This window comes from Globicephala melas, chromosome 6 (genome assembly GCF_963455315.2).
Source record: "Globicephala melas chromosome 6, mGloMel1.2, whole genome shotgun sequence".
Classification (NCBI taxonomy): Eukaryota; Metazoa; Chordata; class Mammalia; order Artiodactyla; family Delphinidae; genus Globicephala; species Globicephala melas.
Window position 1 is genome coordinate 20,714,197 of NC_083319.1, and position 17,071 is coordinate 20,731,267.

At 54.1% G+C, this 17,071-nt stretch overlaps 1 protein-coding gene across 8 annotated transcripts in view; it reads right to left on the reverse strand.

Annotated features, from left to right (window-relative positions):
• Window positions 1–17,071, reverse strand: part of RGS3 (regulator of G protein signaling 3) — a 143,342-nt gene that overhangs the window by 60,708 nt on the left and 65,563 nt on the right. For all 8 annotated transcript variants that reach the window (XM_060300577.1, XM_060300578.2, XM_060300579.2 and 5 more), the window contains 3 exons: window positions 15,180–15,291; window positions 8,935–8,978; window positions 3,017–3,139 (listed from right to left, as the gene is read on the reverse strand). In XM_060300577.1, coding sequence (XP_060156560.1) covers window positions 3,017–3,139; window positions 8,935–8,978; window positions 15,180–15,291 — 279 coding nt within the window. The remainder of the gene's footprint in view (window positions 1–3,016; window positions 3,140–8,934; window positions 8,979–15,179; window positions 15,292–17,071) is intronic.

The window sequence follows — 17,071 nt, forward strand, 5'->3', positions numbered from 1 at the left end:
AACACTGCAACCCAAGGTCACAGGCACCTCAGACACAGCACAGAAAGCCTATGTCTGCCCCTCTCCCCCGACAGGAGGGGAGTAGACCTGGCCCCTAAGGGCAGCGCACTTCACAGGCAATCAAGTTATACAGAAATCTTGGATAACTGGACGACTCTAGGTCCTCAACTTTCATGAGAATCACAAAGCTTGAAGAGCTGCGAAGAGCCACCTGAACAATGCATAGATGGGACTGCCATGGCGGGAAGCGGTTGCCAAAGGTCACACAGCAGGGAGTGGCACACCTGCCTCTCTACTGTCCTTTGTTTGAATCCATCTTCCTCCAATTCCCTCTGTCTTTCCCCAGAAGCATTTCATGTTCAGGGCATATCACATTTATCATGTTTTGCAAATTGGGGAAGAACTTTTGCATTTTTTGAGATGTTTGAAGAATCCCACATTCCAAGTGTCAGCAAACACCGCTGAAAGGAACAGGGTTGAGAAGTGGCAGCACAGGAGTTTGGGGAGCTGCCTTGCAAAGCCCTCTTTCCCCAGAGAGGCACTGGAGTTGGGCAGACAAGGAGTGGCTTAGGCATCGGTTTCCATTCTGCAGCAGAAGGCGGAACAGTCTCAGAACAACAAAAAGGCATTAAAAAAAAAAAAGGCACGCTCCTCAGTGAGGGCTCAAAACAGATTTCAGGCAGAAGTGTTCTGCTTGACCAAAGCAAGAAGCCAGTGTCCAAGGTCTGCTTGGCCTTCCCTCTTCTCTCTCCCCTGGAGGACAGCAAGCCTAGTAAAAGGGCTGTGGCCCAGCCCTTGGCAAGGAGGTTCACGGTCACCTTGGAGGCAGCCAGGACCTGATGGAGCTGAGTGCAGGTGGATGGCCTGTGCCGGTTGGACAGCCACCTGGGCCTGGTGGTTAAGGTTTTGTTTTTTGCTGAAGCACTCCTGGAACCATACGGGGCTGGAGAAAATCCTATTTATGGGAACTTCTCTCAGGAAGCTTGCTGCAAGCGACTAGAAGGAATGAGCTGCTATGACTCTTCCAGTGGGTGTGATGGGGGTAGGGAAGGTTGGGCATCCTCCCCAAGGGGCCTGCCTAACAAAAAGTGGTTACTAAGTGCCTTTCAAGGAGTGTGGGCCAAGTGGGGTGTGACAGCTGGGCAGGGCCCGCTCCCAGGTGAGGGGGCAATCCTGAGGCCGTCCCAGCGGTCAGGCCCTCCGTCTTTTCCCTCCTCACGCCCAACACAGAGCTTCTCCATTAAGCACACGTTTAAAGAGTTTTGATTTGAAGACGCGTCCAGCTGTTGCCTGCCCGGGCTGCCCATATATCTTGGCATGGCCCGGAAGCCAGGCCCCAAACCCTCGGGCCCTTCAAGGGTCAGTCAGCGAAGCCGCAGCCCTGCGGCAACCAGCGCCAGAAACCCAGCCTACCTTCAGTCACTCAAATTGTCCCCCTCACCCCCCAACTGAAGGTGGAGAGACTCCCCAGGGCGTTGAGAAGGCTGTTGCCAACACTCTCCAGAGCCGGCAAACTCTGAAGCTGAGGCAGAAAGAACTTCTTCCCCAGATCAGGAGGAGCTAAGCCTAAAACACAAGAAAACTGAGGAACACCAGTGCACGCGTGCCACATCCCAGCGGCCACCCCAGTGAGGAGGAAGTGGCCTGGTCTCTGATTGTGACCGACCCAGGATCAAGGGGGCCAGGCAGCCTACAGCCTTGGCAAGTCTCTGTTGAGGAGTAGAAGCTGAGACTGGGAACCAGCCAGCATAGCAAGAGCACCTACTGAATACCAGGCACTGTGCTATGAACTGTGTATGCACTGTCTCATTTAATTTGCACAACAACCCTTTGGAGGAGAAACTACTAGCCCCAGATGGGGACACCAAGGCACAGAGTAGTACAGTGACTTGCCCAAGGTCACCCGCCAGCCAGCAGCAGAATGTGACTCGGAAGTCCATGCTGTGCCCGCTGTCCTCCCTCATCACAGTTATTCTTGCCCCTGGCAAGTGTAAAACAAGATAACTGTCGAGTCTGAGATCACATAATTCTCAGACACGCGCTATTTGAGGAGCTGCCGTCCGCCACCACCCCACCAGCAGGGGCTGCGCAGCAGCCTCTTCCCCACCTCCCGTCCTCAGCAGCCTGCCCCACTGCCCCGTTGGGCTACGTGTGCATGGCGCGCAGGGCGGCCCTCAACGCAGCAGGAAGAAGCACGAGGCCTGCGAGTTGACCAGCTGGCGCTCGCTTTCCTTTACCCTCTTCTCCCTGGTTCCGGCCAACCAACCACCACGGCTCCCTCTGCAGCAAATCAGACCAAATCCCAACACGGCCAACACGTTCAGCAAGAGAAGGGACCTGAGTGGCTCACAAATGGGGGAATACAACTGTGCCTCGGCCTGGCATCCGGGGGACCAAGGGGAAGGCTGTAGTCCAGCTCCGATCCCAACGCCCTCCACAGGCACGGGACCAGCCGAGGGGGTGCCTGCCCCAGATCAGCTTCAGCTGGGAGTCTCCAATCTTCCCTGATGCTCCAGCCGGCCGGCTCCCAGTCCCCAGAAAACTCCACTTGGCTCCACCCAGCCGTGGCCTGCATCGAACCAGCACGGCTTCTGCCGCAAACGTCTCCTCCCAACTATGTCTGCTTCGGGCCAGTGTTAAACACCAGTGAGCTCACCGTCCCTGGGCACGACCTACACCCAATAGCAGAGGGGGGCCGCATGCCAGGCAGCAGCCGGGAGGCCGGCCCGAACTAGACCTTGCCGTCGGCAAACTAGAGAACAGAACCGAGAATTGATGGGTCGTGCTCCATCTGGCTCTGTCGCTCTCCCTGAGCACCGTCAAACTCACTCAGTAGATCCAGTGACACGCCAAGGGGGAGAGTCGTTCGAGCACAGGCCTCCTTGCCAAGAGCTTGCTGCCCAGATCCAAGTCCTAAGCCAGGGCTGGTCCCAAGCTCAATTTGGAGGCTCAAGGGTGCAGGCGGGCCGAGGGGGAGCCAGGCAGCCAGGGCTGTGGCCACCAGCGAGGCCCTTACCTTGCTCTCAGGGGACGGAGCCGCCAGCTGTTGCTGCTTCGCAATGTTCTCCGACAGGCACCAGCACACTCTCTTCTTCTGCTCGTGCGAGTGAGCTTCCAAGGTGAATAAGCACTCTGCCTTCTGATGTCAGGGGAAACAGAGAGAGCGGCAGTCAGCGCTGCTCCCTGGTTCAGGGGCTCCCAGGACCAAGCCCAAGCACATCCCTGGGCTCCAGAGGGTGAGGCTGCAGCAGGGAGGGGAGTGACCGCTAAAAGCCACAAATGCACACTAATCCCCGGTGACATCGAGGCAGCCAGACGAGCAGGGAAGCTGGCTCAGGGGCCAGCTGGCAAGCCGTGTGCCCATGGGTTGGGGGAAAGGAGGGAGGCAGTGGTTCCCAACACAGTGGAGTTCTGTGGAGAGCCACCGACTGTGATGGTGAGGTCACCCCCGGGGACAGGCAGCACAAGGCAGCAGCTGGGGGAGCACGTGGGGAACCCAGAGGGCCAAGGTCTCCGCCCCTCTGATGCTCTACGGAGCCAGGACCCCTCCCCGGGCTCACAGAACCCCTCTCCCCCACCTCAGCACACTCATCTGATCACAAGGCCAAGGTTAGATGGGTGCCCAAACAGCAACTCGGTCCCTTTGGAAAGTCCTTGGGGAGCAATTGTGTGGCCTCGTACAGCCCCACTACTGCCTGACACGTGAGCTGGGTCTGATCAATGACTGTTCAGCTCAACTGAGTGCAAGTCTCTACCACTGCTGTCATTTAAATCTCACTTTGCTATTTAACCTTGTTAAATGCTGCAGTCTTGTCTCCCCAACTAGACTAGAAACTCCCTCTAGGAAGGCCTTTTTCAGCCGGGCCTAGTGCAGTGCTTGGCAAGTGAAGGCCTCAGTAAGCTCTGGCTCCCTGGAGGGACTTCCGGGATGAGGTCAAATCCAGGCCAGCTTACAGGCACCGGGGAGCGGCTGGGACCCAGGGAGTCGGCCCCGCCCACCCCGAAGGAGTCAGAATGTGCTGGGGGCGGGGAGGGGCGGGACAGCATGCCCAGTGTTATCCTCTCCAGGACGCTCTGAGGAGGGGATGGCTAGCTCTTTCTGTCTCCGCTGGAATCTGATTATAACCCCACAGGACTGCGATTAGATTAACTCATCCAAGGAGCTAAGAGCGTGAGCCGGATGGATTGGAACAGAGAAAAAGACAGTGTTTCTACGCAGTCCTTCCTTGTTTTGCAGTTGGACAGGCCTGGTTTGAATCCCAGCTTTGCCACTTCCTAGCTGTCACCTCAGGAAAGCCTGTAAAATGGGAATGACAGTGATATCACCTACCTCCCAGAGCTATTGGGAGGGCAAGCAATAACCCAGGCCTCAATAAACAGCAGCTATTGTTGTTATTAGTACTTCATTTGTTTAAGAAATATTTATTGAGCACCTATTGTGTGTCAGGGACTGTAGTAGGCCCTGGGGGTGAAGAGGGAGATAAGAGAGACTGAGTTCTTGCCCTCAGGATGGGGGCAGAGACAATAAACAATTAAACAGTGTAATTACAAATTGTGGAAAGGCCAAAAGGGAGAGGTCCTATCTGAGCCTGACAGACGGAGAAGGCCATTCTGAAGGGGCCGCACTCCAGCAAAGGCTGAACGAGAAAGAGCCAGCCAGGAAAGTGCTAGGGAGAAACTGTTCCAGGCAGAAGGAACAGCAAATGCAAAGGCTCTGAGCTGGGGTGGTTATCAGCATCATCTAACAGCATTTGGGGACATAGTCTACCTGCCATCAAACCCAACCCTCAGGGATGCTCCCCTTCAGGGAAGGGCCACACCCCATGCTAAGTGTTCCCAGGGTGCCAGCCATTCCTTTCCAGCCCCAAAGTGCTCAGAAGCTGTTCTTCCTAAAAGCATCAGAGGAGAGAGGGAAGAAAGCCCCACCTCTTGGTTTCAGGGAACTGAGTGGATGTGGTGAGGCAATCCTCCCACTTAATAACCGATTCCCACCACTTCCCGGAACCCCCAGCCCACTGCAGGGGAAGGACACACCCAGCAAAGACCCCAAGATGCTCCAGGGAGAAACCAGGTGGGGCAGGAGCTGACTAGCGGGCCCTCTGCTCCCTGTCTCATTGTGTTGCCCCTGCGAGGGGAGAGTTGGGGCAGGGACTGTGGTCCCTTCCCGCTTGGAAAGGCCATCACTCCACAAATCTGGTCCTGGCCCGAGCCTCCCAGGCCTGCCTCTGCCTTTATCTTCCTGAGCCCCAACTTCCTCCTCTCTTTCTGTTCTGAAGCAGGATTCTGCCTTAATAATAATCCCCTTGATCTAAGTATCGATTTTAAAAGCACCTTCCCATCCATGATCTCGAGAAGGCATCCGAGGCACCAAGGACCTAACCCTAGGCCTGGCTGGGGGGTAGGGCTGGCTGTTTTAGACGGGCACACATTTTGGGGAAGGCCTTGCTCCCAAGGCTCCTCTCTAAGTGTTGCCTGAAGCTTTGGAGGCTGGCCTGGCCAAGAGAGGGAGCATGGAGACAGCTCCCTCCAGGGAGGCTGAATTCCCATCTGCCTAAGTCTGTCTAAATCAGGGGCCCCCACTGTCTGCCTGGCTGTCCCTGCATGTGAACCGTCTCTCTTGGTCCACTCTGTGATCCCACTCATCAGTTTCAACACTGATAGACACCGTGCCCTCAAATATCAGGCTCCAAGGTCAAGGTTGTAAGCTGCCCTGAAAGCATCCTCACGAAACTCACTCAGAGGCAGGGCTTCCTTGACTGCAGCGTGGTTAGCTAAGCACAGAGCCCGCCAGACGCGACAGCACTGGGCCCAGACCTCTGCATTCAAACATGAGCATCCCCAAATCCAACTAGAAACATGGCTCCCCTTGCCTTCTTTAAAACCCCCATCTTGCCTCAACCTCCTTGTTCCTGAATTAATATTATCCTTGTAAAAACTAAAACCTCGGGGCTTCCCTGGTGGCGCAGTGGTTGAGAGTCCGCCTGCCGATGCAGGGGACACGGGTTCGTGCCCCGGTCTGGGAAGATCCCACGTGCCGCGGAGCGGCTGGGCCCGTGAGCCATGGCCGCTGAGCCTGCGCATCCGGAGCCTGTGCTCCGCAACGGGAGAGGCCACAACAGTGAGAGGCCCGCGTACCGAAAAAACAAACGAACAAACAAAAACCTAAAACCTCTTCTACTACAATTTATGTTTGCTCACTTGCTGTGACAGATGTTCTCTCATTTTATTCAATTCTCTCAGTGACCCAATGACATAGGGAGGAAGGAAAAACACAGCTGTTACCGTTTTTCAGATGAGAAAACTAAGGCTCAGAGAGGTGAAGTCAGCAGTCCCAGGAGGTTTCAGGAGAGGAGGGATTCAAAGTCTGTCTTCCGCCTCCTCCAGAGCCTTCGATCTTGCCTCATTTGTTTAACAGTATACGTACATTACAAAAAATGTGAGATCTTCCTCTTAGCTTTTATTTTAAAGGATCAATAAATCATCGGTGATGTCTCTAATGGAGAGTAACTGAATATGAAAAGCTCTCCGCCTGTTAGGAAGCTGACAGAAATAATAGCTACCATTTATCGAGCACTAACCGTGTGGCAGGTTCTGCGCTAAGTGCCTTGGACACAGTATCTTACTGGATCTCATTTAATCATTACAACAACCTTACAAGGTAGGACTCCTCAGCCTTGTTTCAGAGATGAGTATGTGACTTGCTCAACCTTGGCAGGGCCAAGATTCCAATCTAGGTCTTCCTAACCCCAAAGAGCAAACTCTTAAATTAATGGAGCCAGGATCAAATTCCAAGTTAGCGGATGGTCCCTGACCTGTGTGGCCTTTGACCCGACACCCCTGGTACAGCCAGTTGTGGGCTGCATCTCTCCCATGGATTTGTAGGGGCTGAGGGACACCTGTCCAGGGAAATAGAGGCCCCAGGGCCAAGGACTGCTCAGAACAATCCCACCCACTTGATAACTAACCAGGACCTACTGCTGGGGAACAATCAGAGCTGCTGCCCCCCAGGCAGTTGGGGCTTTCCCAATGCAGAGTGGAAAACTGTCCCCAAATCCTGACTCTTTTGCCCTGCCCTGGTTCTTCTCTGGACACTACCTGCATGTTAGGCAATGAAGAGAAACCACTTGCTGGGAGTTGCAACTAAGACGTGAGTCTGGGGTTCCCCATGAGTTCCAAAACCACTGTTGTCAAGCCTATTCCAGGCCACAGGGCAAGCAGGGATCTTGTCTTCCCTGTGATACAGACATGCCTCTCATAAAGAGCAGCCCATTAAGAGAACAGAGGGGCTTCTAGCTGCCTGTGATCTTCAAACACCCAGCCCCTTGGGGTCAGATCACCTGACACTTTACTGAAATAAAAGGTCCCAGATCAATATCCCTTCATCAGTCTTTGGAGGGGTAGGAGGTCACGGCTCCCTGGAAACCAAGGAGCAGAAGTGCTTTTCTCTGGGAAAAATAACCCCAGCCTGGCAGGAAGCTGTCTTGGCATTAAAGAACCTGGAGTCTCATTTCAGGCCCCGCTGCAGAGAACTGGAATCCAGATGGGTGAGGCTGGGGAGGCAAATGCTCTGACTCTTCCCAGCCTGCCTCACAGCTTCTCCTAAGCTGCTCGCTCGGCTCCGGGGAAATGAACTCACGCCCCCCTGAAGGGTCTCCACCAGCTACTTCCTGTGCCCGGTGGGGATATGCTGACACAGGGGAGGACATCAGTGCCTTCTTGGACCTCGAGTGGCCATTCTAGGCTGCCAGGGTCCCCGGCTCGGCTCCAACAAGGTCCACTGTCCTTTGGATTCCCTGCTGTCCCCTGAAGCTAACTTCTCATCAACCGTCTTGTCCTCAGGGGTCTGTGTTCACCCAAGGGACTCACCTGAAGCCCTGCACCTCCTATCTTAGCCAGGAACTGAAGGAATGATTTTCCAATCACAAACAACATGCAAATTCCTTCCCAAAATGGTGTACTCCTCTTGGCCAGCCAGTGTAGACCAGGCCTCACCCATAACGTGTGGCCAGTGTAGATTCTCCCACAGAATAGGCAGTTTCCCAGGACTGTTACTGAGTAAGACAGACGAGCAGAAGCAGAGGGAAGGAATGGGTCTAATAAATCCCTGCCTGGAACTGGTAGCAGACTCATATGAGCAGAGGTACAAGGCTGGGATTAGAAAATTTGCTGAAAATTGAAAAAATTTGTATGGATCAGTGGCTCTCAACTTTTTCATCACCAAGGCCCTCTTTGATTAAACCCCTGGTAATGATATTTTATCTCCCGAACCACGTCAAGCAATAAGCTGTGTGCCCCCATTTTGCTTAGCAAAGGCACACTGTCTAGCTGAACTTCTCATCAGACTGAGGTAACCAGTCTTAAGGAATTAAGGAACATCAATCACACTGAGTGGGCGTCACTCCAGCCCAAAACACAGACGCTAGATGGTTTCTTTCACCTGTATTATCTGGCCCAGGTAAAGGTACAGTTGCCTTCAGGCCTTTTGAAACATTGACAAGACCCTGCAGGAGGGGACATAGGTGGTACCTTCTAGAAAGAGAGGAGGAAAGAGGTGGGCACAAGAATCAGGGTGCTCTATAGAGGAAGGACTACCAAGTGAATAGGGTGATGGCTGGCTCTCAGGCCACACCCTCACTGTGACCCCCTGCAGGGGCTGGAGACCAGGAAGTCCTAAGCAGGAGACCACAGTGTCCTTCTGTCCCCTCTAAGCGCCTTCACGTCCACTGCTCTTCTACACAGAGGTAAGAGACACAGGGGCAGGGGTTGCTGTTCCCATTCCACAGAGCAGGACACTGCCACTCTGGACCTGCCCGGAACCCCTGCAGGAGTTGGTGTGGAGGCAGCATCAGAACCTGCACTAGAACCCGGCCCAACATCTTCCTTCAAGCACCAGGACACAGATCTCTCTCTTCAGATTCAGGGGGAAGGACTCACCTCTGCTAGATACAGCACACAGAATTTCAGGTCTTCTGAAGAACCTTTGAGGGAACAAAAAGTAAGACTTGCTTTAGAACTGGTTACAGAGTCTCAACTGTTTGCTTAAGCACAGCCAGCTGTCTCACCCAGAGGGCTGTGTGTGGTACTTCCTGTAACAAGAAGAAGAAAGGGGCAGGGAAATCTCTAGAGGAAAGCCCACTTAATATCTAATTAGGTTGAGATACAGATGTAAGGCCTTTGCCTGCAGGTCAGCCTGACCCAAGGAATACTGAGCTCTCACCCTATGAGAGGTAGCCAGGAGCACCCTCTGGGCATCAAGCAGTGGGGTACAGGGAGCTGTCATCCATCCCAGGAGGCCTCTTCCTTTCCATGTCCCCTGCAATGAGGGACATGGAGGCAGCACACACTTGGGTTTTCTTTTAAACACTCCAACTGCCTTTGCCATTTTGAAATTCAACAAGGAGCCACCCAGGAATGCATGGGCTATGCAGGGGGATCCCCAATCACGGGCTGGGTGGAGCCCAGAGATGGCTTCCCAGCCCAGGCCCAACCCCTCAGTGTGTTTTCCTAGAGCCTTCTCACCCCTGGTCTAGAATCCCAAACTCAAACACTCACCAAACCCTCTCCACCTGGGAGGCAGCTGGGAGGGCCTGTTGGCCACTCCCCGCTCCTCCAGCAGAGAAGCTGAGGCGGGATACCTACCCTAAGGTGGAAGATGATTTGGTCAGCCTGCTGCAGAAACACAAGAGCCAAGAGATGACCCACAGCTGTCAGGGAAGGCTTCCTGACAAAAGGGGGACTCTTCTGAGCTTGAACTCAAGGTGGGAAGAGAGGGCACTCTGGGAGGTGGGAACAGCACGGGCAAAGGCATGGAGATGCAGAAGCACAAGTTGTGCTCAAGGGATGGCGACTGTGAGGTAGCCCCGCCTCCTCCTCCAGGTGGCCTTCCCTGACTGCTGCAGGCTGCTCCTCGGAACCTGGCAGCACTCCCCGTGGGCCACTCATCTGAGCACAGGCCAGGGCTGGTTAGGAACTTCCTGTATTTCAAGCATTCGACCTCACCAGGCAGGTCATCCTTTTTGAGGGAAGCAATCATACAGCACATATAACGGCAAACACTTAAACTGCCATAGGGGTTTAGAGTACCCAGTGCTGTGTGCCAACTACAGCGCCAAATGTTTCATGTGCATAAACTCGACACTCACAACAACCCCTATGAGGCAGGGGTTATTATCATCCATGATTCATGTGAGAAAACTGAGGCACAGGGGGTGAGTAACATGCCTCAGGTAGAAGGGGGAAGAACCCAGATTTACACCCGGGAAGCCTGGTCCCAGAGCTCATGCTCCGAACCACTACACACCTGCCTCTCAAATGCCCACCACGTAGGCCCTACCCAGGCACCTGTCCCCTCAAGGAAACAGGACTAGTGCTGGGCTCAACGCAGAACCCTCAACATACACCTGAATCAAAGAAATTGTCAAAATGCCTTACAAAGTAGAGGCGGCAAGGGAAAAACAGAGACGGTGGGTCAAGCCTATTCCTAAGAAAAGTAGTGAGTGAGGTCCTCACGTGGGTGGAGGCCAGGCCCCCTCGGAGCAAGCATATGGGCAGTTTCCTGGGCAAATCTATCCCTAAGGCCAGGGATGTCAGCCAGAGCTAGATGAAAATAGCTCATAAGTAAATGGGGGTTTGCTTTGGAATTAGAATAAATCCTTCTGCTTCTCCCCACCTAGAGATGGGCTGGGGGGCAGGGGGCAGCCCTGCCTAAGAAGTCCATCGTGTTTAAGAAACCTCTAATTTCAAAGCTTCTGCCAGTTCCTCGCATTGCTGAGGGTGGAGACAAGGGGAGGTGGCTTCTTTTGTTTAAGAAAACACACTGGGACGTTTCCTTGACTTTCCAGAAGCAGACTTTAGTGCCAAGGGAGAAACAAAAAGATCTGTGTAAGAAAATAACAGAATTTTGGGTTTTAGAAGCTGCCAGTGAGAGAAGAGGTTCTAGAAGGGAGTGGAAAGCCAGGTAGATGGGAGCCTCAGGGAGACAGGAGGCCAAGGTTGGGGGATGCAGCCTAGGACATATTCCCGTGGCGAGGGATCGCTGACGGATCGCCTTGAAACTTTTCTGTGCCGTGACACCCCACCATCGCACCCCTGCGTTACTGCACACCTTCACTGAAATCTGCTCCCCGTCATGGCCTTGTGCTGGCAGCACTATGGGAGGAGGACAGAATGGGGGCAGCGCTCAGCATGGCTCAGAGCCTCATAAATAAGGACAGCAAGGCTCAGGAGCCAAGGGTGCCTGTAAGGAGCTGCAGCTGCAGAAAGGAGGCTGCAGCGTGGCTGACCCAGGAGAGAAACCTCAGCTCCGCCGGAAATCCTTCCAAAACACTGGACTGGGCTCTGGACTTTCCAGAGCGTGGAAACGGGGGCAGGTGTAAAGGAAAAGGGACAGTGAGGCAGCACACATTCGGGCCTTCCATCCAACACTCCAACCACTTTCACCATTTTGAAATCTAACAAGGAGCCATTTGGTTCTTGGGTGAACCCTCTTTCCCATCAAGGAATGTGGGCCATGGACCATGGGCTATGCCAGGGTGATCCCCAGTCATGGGCTGGGGGGAGCCCAGAGGTGGCTTCCCGGCCCAAGTCTGGCCCCTCTGCCATTTTCCCAGAGCCCTCTCAAGCCTGGGCTGAGATCCCCAAATCCACCAGTTACCAAGTCCGCCCCACCTGTGAGACAGGCCAGGAGGGCTGTTGTCCCCGTTTTCCAGATGCAGAAACTGAGGCCCAGGGAAGGAAAACAACTTGCAGAAGGCATGCAGTGGGCAAGTGACAGAGCTGAGACTTGAACCCAGGACTGCCTGCCTCCAAAGCCTGTGTTCTGACCACTATGTCACACTTCTGTCCCTCTCCCGGTTTACTCATCTGTCATTTCACCTGGCCATGCGCTCCGGAGGTGGGAATGTATGTGCGTCTCTTCCTCTGCTCTCACCCTGGTGGCCAGCACTGAGGTGGGCTCTGAGGAGGTGCTCAGAAAATGTCAACCGACTAAATTTAACTCCAAGTGTACCAGCAGCCTGGACCTAAGCAGCTGAGTTTCCAAGATGGGGCGCCTGGGCTCCTCAGGGTGGATGGTGAACCCAAGAATCAGCTGGACATTTCCAGGCCATCCTGAGAGACCACAGCAGGTCAGGAAGACACACTGTGGGTGGGATACTGGCCACCCGGGAGGCAGAAACACAAAGAACAGCAAAGCCAGTGGGCGGCAGAGGCAGGAAGAGACCACAATGGGCCCCGGCTGACCGGAGATGTCCCAGTTGTTAGCGCCAGCTCTCCGCCTGTTCCCATTACACTGCCATTCAGCCTTGCTGAAGCTCGGGGGAAGCTGGGCAGGAGGAGGGCGGGCAAGGTTTAAGTGGCCACCAGCCGGGAGCCCTGAGGGAGGAGTTCACCCCAGCCCCCAAGCTAAGGCCATGCTTCCCATCTCCCTTGGGTCCTACACTCATTCACCCAACAAACAGTCATTGGGCATCCACGATGTTCTGTGCCCGTGCCCAGCCCTGGGAGTAGGCTTGGTCAGCAGAGCCAAGCATGCATCAGGCATGTCACACAAGGGAGTCCTTGGTCCCTGGGTGGGGCAGATCCTCCTCGGCCAGGGAACTGCCCTCGTCAGCCCCAGCCTGCAGGAAAGGCTGGGTGTGCTCCTTGTTCACCATCTTCTCTGCCTCAAACTGAACTTTCCGCACATGTTGATTTGAAAGAGACAAGAAACCTTAGGAGTCATGAGCAATGTTAATCAGAGACCATCCTGCCAAGAGGAGCTCCAGCTGAGGCCCCAAATGCATCTCTTAAAAGCCTCGCTCAGGCCATTGCTGCTGCAGCGAGTCTCTGGGGGTGCAGGGAGGCGGGCAGGAGTGCGGGTGCCAGGACTCAGGACACCGGGTCCTGCAGCTCCAACTCCGACAGCTGGAGAGGTGGTCACCGGACTTCTGCAAACCCTGGGACCCCCAAGGCTGTCTCAGGGAGCGGGGCAAGGGCTCCCCACAAGTGCCTGAAAAGACATCTAAGCATTGGAATGTGCACCTTGAGTGCTCAGTGTCTCTGAGCCATTGCCTTCGCTCCCAGCAGCTCCCTGGCTCCATGGAAAGCCACACTCGCTGTGTTTGCTGACCGACACTGCTGGAGAAGGGCAAGACAGTTCGCACCAGAGCAACGTCCTGGCCAGCCAGGACAGGCGCGCGCGCACACACACACACACGCACACACACACACGCGCGCGTGCACACACACACACGCACGCGCACGCACACACACACACACACACACCCTCACGTGCCAACCCAATAGGCTCCAAGGGCTGTGGTCATCTCTCCTGAGCAGTGCTGGTCTTGGCCACCCACAGTCTCCAGCCCCAGGAGGCCATGCCCGCACAGGCTGGCGCTCACATGCAACCTGGCACACAGGAGGTTTCTCTGCCACGCCCCAAGGCCTCACGCCACCCACCCTGACCAGCCGCCACCCAGGGGAGGATGGTGCTTACCCTGCCTCTCACTTCAAGCCTTAGGTTGGGGCCTCCAGGAGGGGAAGATCCAACCAATTCCCAGCGGGCTCCCCGCACCCGGGCTAGGGGTGGGGACCAGACAGATGAGCACTGTCCAGCTTCTCAGAGCAACCTCGGGGTCCATGTGGGCACGTCAGGTCTGGGAGGGAACACACTGGACTGCCCAAGCCTGGTTTCACAGTCAGAAAAACCACAGCCCAGAAAAGGGAGAAAGGAGCAGCTGAAGCCACACCACACGTCAGCAGCAAAGCCGGCCCAGGGCCTCAGGCCCCCAGCTACTGCCCTCGGCTCTTCCTCTGCCCTGTGGCTCCCAACCCGCACCCAACGCTCAGCCAGTTTGAAAGCCCTCTTCCCCCTCCCTCCTTTCAGCAGGAGGCTGAGCTGCCCAGGGTCCTGGGCTTGCAGGCCCCAGACTTGTGTGATGAGCCTGACTTGTGTGATGGTTCTAATCAATCAGCCTGTATTACCAAGCACAGCCCCCCACCAGCACCCCTCAAATATGACTGGGTCCTAGATAGTGGGAGCTGGGGGTGGGCAGGCGTGTGAGTGCATGTGTGTGCAGAGGGGTGGGAGGGACGGGAGAATGGGTGTGTAGGGGAAGCTGGGCGTGAGGGACAGAGAGAGGGGCAGGGCAGCAGGGAAGCCAAGGGCAGAGTCACTGTAGCTCTCGCCCACCCCGCTCCCGCAGGTAATGGGGGGCTCCTTGGAATGCCAGGATCTCAGCTGAACTTGCTCAGAGGGCTGTTCCTCCCCATGACCTTGGTCAGGCCCAGCCCACCCTGTAGGAGAGGCTGGCCCCAAGCAAGGTGACTTGCTTTTTCCCCTCAGTGGCTGCAGTGGGCAGTGGGCAGGAGAAAGCCAGAGGCAGAGAAGGAGAAGTTGTAAGCGACTTCCTATGGGGTTGCGAGAATGGAGGTTCTCACACGCCCTGGGTTTCTAAGGAGGAAGAACAGCGGGGGCACCGAGCACGCAGGCCAGGTTTGCAAACAGGCAGGAAGTTTTCCTGGAGCAAAACCCGTCAAAACAGAATTCTTTCACTGGGTAATATTTTCCTCCCTGCCCCTGTCACCCATGCTCAAACAGGTCTGGTGTTGTTTTCATAATCTGGGAGAGGAAATTGAGCCCCTTTCAGCAGAGACCTCAGGCGCCAAACCAAACCACTCGACAGATACTCCCGCTGGTTTCCCATTCCCGAGTGGAGGGGAGGGCACCGTGGCAAGTGTGGGGTAGAGACTCACTTCACCCTCCCACGTGCTCATGTCCCGGATGTGTTGCCTGGGCACACAGTGTGGGCCAGCCATTTTGCATAAACGACCTAATTTAATCTTCACAAAAACCTTCTGAGATACTATTGGTGTCCTCACTTACGCATGAGGAAACAGGCTCAGAGAGGTTGAGGAACTTGCCTGAGGTCACACAGGTAGTGAGGGGCAGAGCCAAGATTTGAACACAGGTCTGTCTGAAGCCAGCGCTTTTCCCACTCCACTCCCAAGCCTCCCTGAGACCTCACTGGAGCAGAAGCCTCCCAGCAAAGCTCAGGGTGTACAGGGGCCTGCCAGCCTAGACTGGAACGCCAGTGTCTGAGAACCAGATCTAGGGGCACACATCCCATCCATGCTGCCCAGAGCAGGCCTCAGAGAGAGTGCAGAGGGAGTCCAGGGCCTCTCGGGCATGCACTCACCTTCCTGCAGCTTCACGCTCTGGAGGTAGAGGGGGTTCCTCAGGACGTTGCAGCGGCCTGGCTCATCCTCCTTGGTGAAGAGCAGCAGGTCAGAGTAGGCAAACAGCGTCACCTGCACAGGGAGAGAGCAAACAGAGCTCGCTGTTCTGCTGTCCCAGAGGCCAGAAGCCACAGCCTCCCCTGGGAGTCCAGGTAATGCGTCTCCATCATCTCGGGCATAACCAGGAGCAGATGCTCAGCGTGGCCTAAGCCAAGGGCAGAGACCTGACCTGCAGTCAAGGCTACCCTTTTGCCTACTCCTCACAGTAGGAAAAAATGACAGAACAAAAATCAGCCCTCATCCTCATTCTCCATGCCTCCTGACGGCCTCTGCCAGCCTCTCAACAGCCCGACACCCCACAGGCCCACCTCTCTGACCAAACGCCTCTGGAATCTCCAGCCCAGTGCCCTTGGCTTGGAGCCACCCTTGAGCTGCAGGACGTGCCACATTTGCTTGCATTCTCCTCTAAATGTCCGGCTGAAAGAGCACTGGGCTTGGAGTCAGAAGTCAAGGCACCTGTCCCACTAAGTAGCCATGAAAACTTGGTTAAGTCTGCTGAATCCCTTCTGCCTCAGTTTTTTTCATCTGTGCAAACAGGGGGGAACGTCCCTGCCCAGCTCCCTACAGGCTTCTTTCACAAGGTCTGTGTAGACAGTGAATTTGAAGCATCATGCAATGTGAGTATCCTTACCAAATTCCTTGTAGATAATTTTAACTGCGTTCATGCACAGTCAGTTCAAGAAAAAGCCAGTTACTTACGCTCCAACACAGACAAGCACAGAACTTTTATCTCTTTTATACACTAGCTGCTCCAAAAATAAAGGAGAAAGATATTTTTAGACATTATAGGTAAACCATCAGGCATGCTCAGCATATTTTTATGCTAAAAAAAAATCCACTTGATCCTCTAATGCCAGTAAAGATTACACTGGTCTTTGTTTTGTAAATCCTGCGGTGGCCTTTAGTCAAAAGCAATAAAAACCCTATTTCAGATTCTCTGAAGAAAACAAAATATTATTAATTTTGTGGAATTCCCTTGGAGGTGTCAAAATCTGACATTTCATCTCATCTGGGGTAAGAAGAGTCCGCTGGAAGGTTGGCATGCACCACGAAGGGCCACAGTGAGTGTGTGCTGGATTGTTGACGAAGTTTAAAAAGCCAACATGTTGACATTTAGCTGTCAGACTGTTGAAGACGACCTAACAACTCCACCTCTATGACTCTAGCCTATAGAAACACTTACAAGGACATAGAAATATGAACATGTAGGGATGTTCTCAGCATTACAAAATTTTGTAATTTTAAAAAAGAACATAAACACCCATTAAGAGAGGATGGATAAACTAAATTATGCTACCTTCATGTGGGAGAATTTTATGCAACTATTGAAAGAAGAAAGTAGAGCCATGTGGGCAGAAACGGAAATCTGTCCATCATAAATCAAAATAGTGCAATGTCCAAAAAATAGCTAGCGTATAATCCAACTTCGTAAAACCAAACTGTAAACCTGTCTGTATTTATACATTTTTTAACGTCTAAAATACTCATCACAGTCTTCACTGTGGGGAATGGGACTTGACTTTATACGTTTCTGTTTAATTTGCATTAGTTTGCAATGAGAATCTGTTACTTTTATAATTTAAAAATACATAAATGTTTTTCAAAGGACTACGTGGCACACAGAGGTTTGAGGGAATCTGGGCCACAGAGACGGTAGGGGGCATTCTTGAGCAGGAGGCATTCAGGGGCTCTGGCTTATCTAACGGGGACCAAACACAAGGGCTCCTGAACCCTGGGCTGGAAGGCATCCTGGCAGTGACTCTCTCCAAACCCCTTCCCGTCACAGCCCTGA